The sequence below is a fragment of the Oncorhynchus gorbuscha genome, linkage group LG25 (assembly GCF_021184085.1).
Source record: "Oncorhynchus gorbuscha isolate QuinsamMale2020 ecotype Even-year linkage group LG25, OgorEven_v1.0, whole genome shotgun sequence".
In the NCBI taxonomy this organism is placed as follows: Eukaryota; Metazoa; Chordata; class Actinopteri; order Salmoniformes; family Salmonidae; genus Oncorhynchus; species Oncorhynchus gorbuscha.
The window spans coordinates 23,043,601-23,054,543 of record NC_060197.1 but is presented as its reverse complement, the minus strand read 5'-3'; the positions used below and the strand labels follow the sequence as shown (position 1 = coordinate 23,054,543).

Below are 10,943 nucleotides of genomic sequence, written 5' to 3'. Positions count from 1 at the left end.
AAGTCCTTAATAATACATACTCGTTGCCCAATGGTATATCCCTTTGTATATCCATGTCCACAACTTGCAAAATTCTATGGCTCCTTTGCTCTAGGTATGAGTTTGAAGTCTCCTCAGTTTAAAGTTCATGTTAAGCTCACATTCTCCCCATGTTCACTTGGTACTACTTTATGATTCATGCACCTCCTATGTTGTGTCCCTAATGTTTCCCTTTTGTATCTCCCTTCCAGAACATGAACATTCTATGAACAAGTTATGACAGCAATCTATGCTTTGGTTTAGTTTCCCTGGCACTGTTTCTACATGCAATTTTTTTTGCATTTGTGGCACAAATCCCACTCAAGTCATAGGACCGATATTAGCATTTTTCTCACATGCTCAAAACATCTGTAAATTACTTTGTTGAGCTTCACAAGAAATTGGAGATACTTTCGGATGAGTTGGACAAATGCTAATATCGGTCCCATGACTTGAATGGGATTTGTGCCACAAATGCAAAAAAAATTGCATGTAGAAACAGTGGAAACAATGCCAGGGAAACTGAACCAATGCATGGATTGCTGTCATAACTTGTCTATAGACTGCTTACAGGGAAAAGGAAACCAATGTGTCATTTTATAATTTGGGTGAAATATCCCTTTAAAGAGAGTGGTAAATACAGACCCATTATATTTCACTGTCAAGAGGATAATAACACTGTAGGACATGTGGGAGTAAAATCAGATTTACCTGTCAAAATTAGGGATTTAAGGTGAATTCTCAGATTTTCCCGAGTGACCTATATCACATTGATTAATCAACAACGTGTAATGTAAAAAACATGAAGTTGTAATGGTGTGCTAGAATATTCTGTTGTCAACCCTGTAGGTTGAGATGGAATAAGTCAGGTATCTGATCAGCAGGATAATTATTTTAAGAGTAAAGTATAGAGTTCAAAGGGCAAATCATGTTCTCTTTATTGTTGATCAACTTTTAGTTATAATATCCAGACAACTCTTTTTATAATAATAATACATGTGTTATAGGCAGGGATGTTCACTGTTTTGGCAGACAAGTGTGGAGCAAGTTTAGATGGTTTGGATGGAAATCATTAATACATAACACCACGTGTAAAAATGTCATACTTTAATAATAATAGCAAATGTAGCTCTTCTAAAACATACAAAAAAGAAAATCCTCTTAGATACAGATAAGTACAGGTTTATTATAATAGTCAACAGCCGTGCTTTTTCACTCAATGTGTCGTGTTTTAAACCATGAGAAGATCTTGTAACAATGAACGAACGGTTAATAGTAAAAGTGCACTTTAGCCAAAAGGGAGATAATAGTTCCCATTATATACCGTTGGTTGGGTGGTATCCACCCTCCTCTGTTGCATGACTAAGTGAAAATTTGACTTAAATGGAAGTTAGGAATTACCCCAGACAATGAGTGAGTTGTAGTGTGAAATTACTGTTAGCCAGTGTGCACTAGCTAACCAGCCATGACTGTTTGTTTACATGGGAGGCTGTTGAACAGTGAGTTCGACATTCACGATTACAACACTTCCTGGTGCAACAACCAACACACAGCTACATACACAGCCACCTAGCTACACCAACAACACCACTACTAGATATGTGCAATCTGATATCACCTTACATCCGGAGGCCTCCATTTCTTTTGTTAAACGGGAAAAACAAGGACTAAGTCTAAATCAACCATATACAGTAACACACCACCTTGCACATTCTTAAAAAAAAAATATATGTCTGCCTCCCAAATGACACCCTATTCCCTATATAGTGCACTACTTTTGACCAGAGCTCTTTGGGATTCCCTATGAGCCCAGGTCAAAAGTAGTGCACTATATAGTGATTAGGGTGCCATTTGGGAAGCACACCAAAAACAGAATGTTTTGCCACAATGCTACTACTGGTTTTAAATGCTTCTCCGTTGAATCGATGTACACCCAGTATAGTGACAATGCTATGAGGGTTTTGAGGAAGACACTGGACAGTGCTGGTGAAATGGACACAGTAACACACACACACGTGCATGTGTGCAAACACACAGCTGTTGGGGGGATTATTAGGGATCTGCTTTGAGTTCAATCACAGTTGCCGAGGTAACGTACAGTCTCAACTTCTTAACCGGACTCAGTGTTACATAGAGAACTTTGCGTAAGCGGTTTACACAAAATCAACATAGTGACAAAGTCAAAACAACAAAGAGTGGGGAGGAGGGAAGTGTGGCAGGGGCGGAGCAACGTAATTAAGCAACATAAAGATATCACCAGTGTTTCTTCCTCTAACCCCTACAAATCGCATTTCAAACTGAAAAAAAAACCCTGCATCCCTTAATAATCATGACCATCGTCGTCATCCTCTTCATCTTCATCATAATAACACAACACACAAAACAGAATGCGGTCGGTCTACTCGTCATCCTCCTCCTCCTCCTCATCCTCCTCCTCGTCTTCCTCGTCGTCATCATCATCATCGTCATCCATATTACTCTTCGTCATGGGTTTAGGGGCCATCACCATGCTCGGAGCACCCACCTTCCCCTTACCGGACTTATAGTCAGCCACGTCCTGGAGAGAGAGAGAAAGATAGATAGAGAGAGAGTAGGGAGACAGACAAATGTGTTATTATCAGTATCATATTATATTACTATCTTGCTATCTGAATGAAGTTTACAAGCGATATGGATACATCTCTAAGCTGGCTTCCTCCCCTTATCTCCTTTCGAGATGGACCCATAGAAAGGTATAGCATCTTGGTTCTGTCGGCGTGTGGTTTGTTTGCTTAGTATTGATTCTGAGTAGACCCCAAGTAAGAGCAGCTTATCCTAAATGAAAGAGGATCTGAATATAAAAAAAGCATTAATTCAATAACTAATACACAGGTGTTCTTCTACCTTCTGATACTTGTCTTTGAGTTTGTTGGCCTTGATCAGGTAGGGCTGTTTCGTAGCATCAGTAAGGTTGTTCCACTGCTCGCCTAGTTTCTTGGCCACGTCCCCTATCCCCAGGCTGGGATGCTGGGCCTTGATCTTGGGCCGGTGGTCCGCGCAGAAGATGAAGAAACCAGATCTAGGGAGAAAGGTACAATTTAAAAAAAGGTGCAATATTCATTTATTTACCCGTATGGATTTTCTTTTGTCATATTGGGTGATGTGACGTCTTATGTGAGTATTGATATAAACACGAGCTAAGTAGTGTGTTGCGTGTCTGCCTGTCCCCCCCATCTGTCCATCCAGTCATATACAGTGCCTTCAGAAAGTATTCACACCCCTTCACCTTTTCCACATTTTGTTGTGTTACAGCCTGAATATAAAATTGATTAAATTGAGATGTTGTGTCACAGGCCTACACACAATACCCCATAATGTAGAATTTGAAGAAATTCATAAAAAGTGAAGATCTGAAATGTCTTGAGTCAATAAGTATTCAACCCTTTTGTTATGGCCTAAATAAGTTCAGGAGTAAAAAATGTGCTAAATGCCACTGGCCTACACACAATAACCCATCATGTCAAAGTGGAATAATACAAAAAAATGGCTTAACAAGTCACATAATAAGTTGCATGGACTCACTCTTTGTGCAATAATAGTGTTTAACATGATTTTGGAATGACTACCACATATCTGTACCCCACACATACAATTAACTAAGGTCCCCTTAGCTGAGCAGTAAATTTCAACCACAAAAAACAGGGAGATTTTATAATGCCTCGCAAAGAAGGGCACCTATTGGTAGATGGATAAAAAATAAAATATCCTTTCGAGCATGGTGAAGTTGGGTTGGCGCCCCCCCCCCCCCCCCCCCTGGGTTGTGCCGTGGCAGAGATCTTTGTGGGCTATACTCAGCCTTGTCTCAGGGTGGTAAGTTGGTGGTTGAAGATATCCCTCTAGTGGTGTGGGGGCTGTGCTTCGGCAAAGTGGGTGGGGTTATATTCTTCCTGTTAGGCCCTGTCCGGGGGGTGTCCTCGGATGGGGCCACAGTGTCTCCTGACCCCTCCTGTCTCAGCCTCCAGTATTTATGCTGCAGTAGTTTATGTGTCGGGGGGCTAGGGTCAGTTTGTTATATCTGGAGTACTTCTCCTGTCCTATTCGGTGTCCTGTGTGAATTTAAGTGTGCTCTCTCTAATTCCCTCTTTCTTTCTCTCTCTCGGAGGACCTGAGCCCTAGGACTATGCCTCAGGACTACCTGACATGATGACTCCTTGCTGTTCCCAGGTTACCTGGCCGTGCTGCTGCTCCAGTTTCAACTGTTCTGCCTTATTATTATTGGACCATGCTGGTCATTTATGAACATTTGAACATCTTGGCCATCCCTTTCTAGGGAGTTTTTCCTAGCCACCGTGCTTCTACACCTGCATTGCTTGCTGTTTGGGGTTTTAGGCTGGGTTTCTGTACAGCACTTTGAGAAATCAGCTGTACTACGAAGGGCTATATAAATACATTTGATTTGAAGTTGAATATCCCTTTGAGCATGGTGAAGTTATTAATTCAACTTGGCTTGAAAATGGCTGTCAGCAATGATCAACAACCAACTTGGCCTCCCGGGTGGCGCAGTGGTTAAGGGCGCTGTACTGCTGTGCCATCAGAGTCCCTGGGATCGCGCCCAGGCTCTGTCGCAACCGGCCGTGACGTCTGTGGGGCGATGCACAATTGGCCTAGCGTCGTCTGGGTTAGGGAGGGCTTGGTCGGTAGGGATGTCTTTGTCTCATCGTGCACCAGTGACTGCTGTGGCGGGCCGGGCGCAGTGCGTGCTAACCAAGGTTGCACCCTCCGACACATTGTTGCGGCTAGCTTCCGGGTTGGATGCGCGCTGTGTTAAGAAGCAGTACGGCTGGTTGGGTTGTGTATCGGAGGACGCATGACTTTCAACCTTCGTCTCTCCCGAGCCCGTACGGAGTTGTAGTGATGAGACAAGATAGTAGCTACTACAACAATTCGATACCACGAAATTGGGGAGAAAAAGGGGTAAAATTAAAAAATGTATTAATTAAATTTAAAAAACAACCAACTTGACAGAGCTCAAAGAATAATGTGCAAATATTATACAATCCTGGTGTGTAAGAATCTTAGGAACTTACCCAGAAATCACTGCCAAAGGTGATTCTAACATGTATTGACTCAGGGGTGTGAATACTTATGTAAATTAGATAAATCTGTATTTAATTTGCAATACATTTTCAAATATTTCTAAAAACATTTTTTTACTTTGTCATTATGGGTATTGTGTGTAGATGGGTGTAACAGGCTGTAACACAACAACATGTGGAATAGGTCAAGGGGTATGAATACTGTGTGTGTGTGTGTGTGTGTGTGTGTGTGTGTGTGTGTGTGTGTGTGTGTGTGTGTGTGTGTGTGTGTGTGTGTGTGTGTGTGTGTGTGTGTGTGTGTGTGTGTGTGTGTGTGTGTGTGTGTGTGTGTGTGGTACATACGGGGGCCTCTTTGGTGCATTGGGGTCCTTCTTCCTTCCCTTCTTGCCGCCAGGGGCAAAGTGCATCATCTCGTTGTCATAGCGCACCTTATCCTGCTTCGCCATGTCCTCAAACTTCCCCTTCTCTTTGCCAGACATAGTCTGCAAAAAAATCATAACATTTATACCACTTTAAAACATTCCCACCAATAGACGGACAATAGACGGTTGTGTTCATTAAGCACCAAACAAAAAAAGGTGTTGTAAGTGAGCGTTTCACAGTATTTTTTTATCCATGACAAATAGACTTAACCCTGTACCCTTGAGGGGCTACCTGGACGTGTCCTTCAATATAAGACATCAGTATTTTTGTGTTTTCTGTTGCAATTTTCGGGGGAAATATAATTGCTGACATAATTTACATTGCATGCTAAGTCAGCATGACATCATTGAGTACATGTGTGGTCTTGTTGCGCCACCTAAAGTGGGGAATATGTAACTGCTCATTCGTTACCAAATAACATGCCATTCTTGACTTGTACAGTACCAACCAGCTTGTAGTCTACCAGATGGTTTGTCAAACGTGTCCTTTATGGGAACAATAGATTTGGAAACAAAAGAATGATTGAATTTCATTTAGCTCCGTCCCAATAACCAAACATGTGCAGTGCACTACGTAGTATTAAGAGATGTAAACTCGAAAAATCGACTATCATGTCTAAACAGTGACTTGTGAGTTGTGAAAATAATTCCCTCTTGAAGAAAAATAAAAGTCATCATCGTTCATCAATTACCAATTAAACAATCAATCAATCAACCAATCATCTGTCTACCCATCAACGAATCAATGAATCAACCATCCACCAACAATCAATCCCATCCACCAACAATCAATCCCATCCACCAACAATCAACCGCATTCTCAGAAGTACAATAAAGATCTATTCTATTATATTCTCACCTTCCATCGTCCGGAGCACTTCTTGGAAAACTCAGCAAAGTTGACAGGTATCTCGGGACTCTTCTTCTTGTGCTCCTCCCGGCAGGTCTGAACGAAGTAGGCATAGGCAGACATCTTGCCTTTGGGCTTCCCAGGGGTGCCTTTAGCCATCCTGGTCACTGGGCGGGGCCTAGCGGCGTTGTGTAACTCGTTTATTGGTTAATTGGTCAGGTGGTTGATTGGGTCAGTATCTGGAGAGGGGAGAGTGGAGAGAAGATGGATATCGGTTCATTCAATGCTGTGGTTCGATTTTCTTCTGGGGAAGTAAACAAAATATATATTTTTTTTATCAGGTGATGAAACTGACAAAGAATACTGAACAAAAATATAAATGCAACATGTCACAATTTAGTTACATTTCATATAAGGAAATCAGTCAATTGAAATAAATAAATTAGGCCCTAATCTATGGATTTCCCTAATCTATGGACTTTGAATACAGATATGCATCTGTTGGTCACAGATACCTAAAAAAAAGGTAGGGGCATGGATCAGAAAACCAGTCAGTATCTGGTGTGACCACCATTTGCCTCATGCGACGCGACACATTTCATTCACATACAGTTGATCAGGCTGTTGATTGTTGCTTGTGAAATGTTGTCCCACTCCTCTTCAATGGCTGTGCGAAGTTGCTGGACATTGGCGGGAACTGGAACACGCTATCATACACATCGATCCAGAGCATCCCAAATATGCTCAATAGGTGACATTTCTGGAGAGTATGCAGGCTGGGACATTTTCAGCTTCCAGAAATTGTGTACAGATCCTTGCGACATGTGGCAGTGCATTATCATGCTGAAACATGAGGTGAAGGCAGCAGAGGAATGGCACAACAATGGGTCCCAGGATCTAGTCACGGTATCTCTGTGAATTCGAATTGCCACCAGTTGGATGTACTGCCAAATTCTCTAAAACGTCATTGGACGCAGCTTATGGTAGAGAAATGTACATGACATTTTCTGGAAACAGCTCTGGTGAAGGTCCCTGCAGTCAGCATGCAAGGTGCACACTCACTCAAAACTTGAGACATCTGTGGCATAGTGTTGGTGACAAAACTGCACATTTTAGAGTGGCCACTTATCGTCCCCCGCACAAGGTGCACCTATGTAATTATTTGTGCTGTTTAATCGGTTCTTGATATGCCACACCTGTCAGGTGGATGGATTATCTTGGCAAAGGAGAAATGCTCACTACATCTTGCATTTATATTTTTGTTCAGTGTACATTGGCCATGGCATTTTCATTTTTTATGATTATTCAATCAAGGTTTGATAACATTTGTTAAAGTCTCTATATTGGTTTGTAAAAATTAATAGACTAATTTAGACATAATTTGATTATGCAACATCTATTATATTCATTTAACATCATTAGCCACCAAGTGAAGGTCGACTTCATAGTATGGTGGAACCATAGAATTAAAATGAGTTCTAGACTTAGAATGAGTTATAAAATCGGAATGAGTTCCAATTAGAATTAGAATTGGTTGAAATGAATTAGCATTCTGTGGGTGTGACACTGAAGAAGAAATTGCTCAAGGAGTCTTGGAATTAAGGAAAATGTGGAATTAAGGAAATTATATGTATTTTTAAAAATGTATCTAGGAGTCTGTGTGCTGTTCTGATGTCTGTTTTTGATTTGTTATTATGTTGTACAATGTACTATGTAATTACAATGTAATACGATTGCATTATTTAAAGTGTTTTCTTTTAATTCCTCAAAAATACTTTAAATGATTTAACTACTAACTATTTGAGAAATGTTATATCATTGTTAAGAATGTGAATTCATACTCTTAAGAATGTGAATTCATACTCTGATATAAATTCAATATTGGAAGAACAAAACGATTTCGAATCTAAAAATGATTTTTTAATTTTTACAAAATACCTTACATTAAATCTCAATCTAATAAGGATGCCCCGCCATATTCTCCTCCTGCCACCGCCCACCTCCTTGTCATTAGCCATTTTCAGGCTTTTAATTTCATATTTTTCAGCTCCCCTAAACTTTACTTCACTGCGTCCAACGCAACGCGAACTCAACTCTCTTCATACAAGCTATAGTATAGCGAGCGCTCCGACTCTGGTTACAATGTTGCGATAGAATGAGAAGCTTCAACTACACGGACGGAGAAAAAACAAAGGTCATCAACGCGAATTATTCATCTTCCATTTTGTGAAATGCGTTCTCATGAGAGAAACTCCTGTTTATTTTCCACCTTCTTGCATATCTCGATCTTACTTTGCCCAAAAATGTATGACTTTTTCTGGTTTTAATTCGCCGCTCCGTTCGGTTGCTTTCAGTCCCAGTTCATAGCGCCTTGTATTGGGTAGTACTAGCTGCTATACAGGCGAAGAGAGCTTGCTGTTCTTCGCTGGAGCTCCCATTGAATAAAATGGCTTCTGTAGGTCTAGCGAGAGGAAGGCTTATGGGCTTGACTATGTAACAAAGCGATACACACTACCTCCGGTTCCAAGGGCTATAACGACTAAATTTGACCGTTAATTAAAAATAAAACAACGTAGTCAGATAAAATAAAGACTGTTCTTTTTATTCATGTTAAAACAGTAAAACTGGCAATGCGTATTTCGTGACATTTCACTGTTTTCCGAAGTTATACCCCTGACGGTCGCTTGGTGCATTGCTATCCGTTAACAAAGACAGTGCGCCAGCCATTTCTTATGTGAGTCATCCTGGTGCAAGCGAGAAGTTGCGAAAATGAATATAACGGGGGGAAATAAAAATTCTTTACGGCAGAAAGTTAGAGATAAACATTTCGAATGGAAAACGATAAAGAGCGGTATTTTTCGTCGGTAGGAAATTGTTTTTTTCAAAAGAAAATCGCCGTCCCTTCTCCGTGTTAGAACTGCCTCTCTTCAATGGTTTAAATCGCCAGCCATTTTACTACATGGTGAGAGCGATCATTTGACTAAGCAAGATACAAATCTCCAAAACTAATTTTTGACGATGACATTCACATTTTCTTTACATGGTTGAATAGAGATAATAAAGTTGGGCGGAAAACGAACATTTCCTCTGAAAATGTACGAGTATTTATGTAGATGACATCGAAATTGGTTCGCAATAGAAGGACAGTGTTATTCGTAGACAGGCTATAGCCAGCCATATTCAGTGTCACACAGCAGAGATGCGTGTGAGGAATTACAAGCCTCAGAAAATGTACAGTTTAATAACTTTTGGTTACTTTAAAAATCAGGAAAAAACACAGAGTCAACGAAACAACAGTGACATGTTCATTTTCGTTATGGTAAATGACCCTGTAAACGATAATAAAATAGATCAAGAACATTCTCGGCAGATTTCTGTCAATAACACAACACATCACACATTATAGGGAGGAAAATTATCAAACACTATTTGCCTGCAAGATGAATAACATCTAAACACATGTAAACTATAATTGCACTAAAATACCACATAAACACTTAAAAATAACACAATCTTACTTCAAATTATTAAAATGACAATCTAATTTAACACAAAACCATATTCTTAAGGTATTCCAATGGAAAAGTAAAAAAATCAAAATAAATGTTAATGTCATGTTATTATTGCGTTATGAATAACATAACAGTGGAACGTACCTGTATTGTTAACGATCAGTCAGTCTGGATTCTGGAATCCTACAGTCTCGCCTTTCCCCTATCTTCTCTATCCCCATGTAGACTACACAGCCTCGCGCTAGCTCAATACGAGAACGGCCTGATTGGCTAGCGGCCGGGTCGATTCAAAATAGCCTCCCAAACTGCTGATTGGACGTGTCTTCACACGCGCTCCGGATTTCTCGTTCGTTATTGGTCGTCACGGAGGCCTGGTCACACCCACCCCTTTGAAAAAGAGCCGCTGAGAAAAGTTTTAGACTAGTATAGAAATAAGTTCACAGGGTGAGGATGGTAGGCAGTCTGTGCTGTTAGTGCGTATGGGTACAGGCTGTATGCTGACATAGAGGTTCAATGGGAGATCTTTTTAGATGTTGTGAGACAGCGTTCTTTCTCAGGTGATGGGTTCAAATAGGACAGTAGGCTACAGATACAGATCTGAACACACCTGTAAAGTCATTGGATTGACAAAAGATTGATATACATAATATGATAATGAATTAATTTTACTACAGTTTTGTATTTTATCTCATATGTAGTGATAAAATGTATAGTTTATTGGAGTTAGGCCTATAGATAATTAAGCAATAAGGCCCGAGGAGGTGTGGTATTGTGGCCAATATACCACAGCTAAGGGCTGTTCTTATGCACTATGCAACGAGGAGTGCCTGAACACAGCCCTTAGCCGTGGTATATTGGCCATATATCACAAACCAAGGAGGTGCCTTATTGCTATTATCAACTGGTTACCAACGTAATTGGAGTAGTGAAAATAAATTATTTGTCATACCTGTGGTATACGGTCTGATATACCATGGCTGTCAGCCAATCAGCATTCAGGGCTCGAACCACCAAGTTGATCATATTTAATGAATCACTGTAGGATAATTACCATATTGTAATCATT

At 40.5% G+C, this 10,943-nt stretch overlaps 1 protein-coding gene across 1 annotated transcript; it reads right to left on the bottom strand.

The window, feature by feature from the left end:
- Positions 1–1,108: 1,108 nt before the first annotated feature.
- Positions 1,109–10,141, bottom strand: hmgb3a (high mobility group box 3a). The gene is made up of 5 exons (XM_046328754.1): positions 10,022–10,141; positions 6,375–6,604; positions 5,436–5,575; positions 2,902–3,076; positions 1,109–2,575 (listed from the first exon to the last, which is right to left on the bottom strand). Exons 2-5 carry the CDS (start codon positions 6,522–6,524, stop codon positions 2,417–2,419), a joined length of 624 nt encoding a protein of 207 aa, XP_046184710.1. The 5' UTR covers positions 6,525–6,604; positions 10,022–10,141; the 3' UTR covers positions 1,109–2,416.
- Between the last annotated feature and the right edge of the window lie 802 nt (positions 10,142–10,943).

Coding starts and splice junctions, on each gene's coding strand:
- hmgb3a (XM_046328754.1), bottom strand. CDS start 6,524: ATGGCTAAAGGCACCCCTGGGAAGCCCAAAGGCAAGATGTCTGCCTAT. Junction 5,576..6,374: donor AGTGCTCCGGACGATGGAAG/GTGAGAATATAA, acceptor ATTTTTTTGCAG/ACTATGTCTGGCAAAGAGAA. Junction 2,576..2,901: donor TCAAAGACAAGTATCAGAAG/GTAGAAGAACAC, acceptor CTCTCTCTCCAG/GACGTGGCTGACTATAAGTC.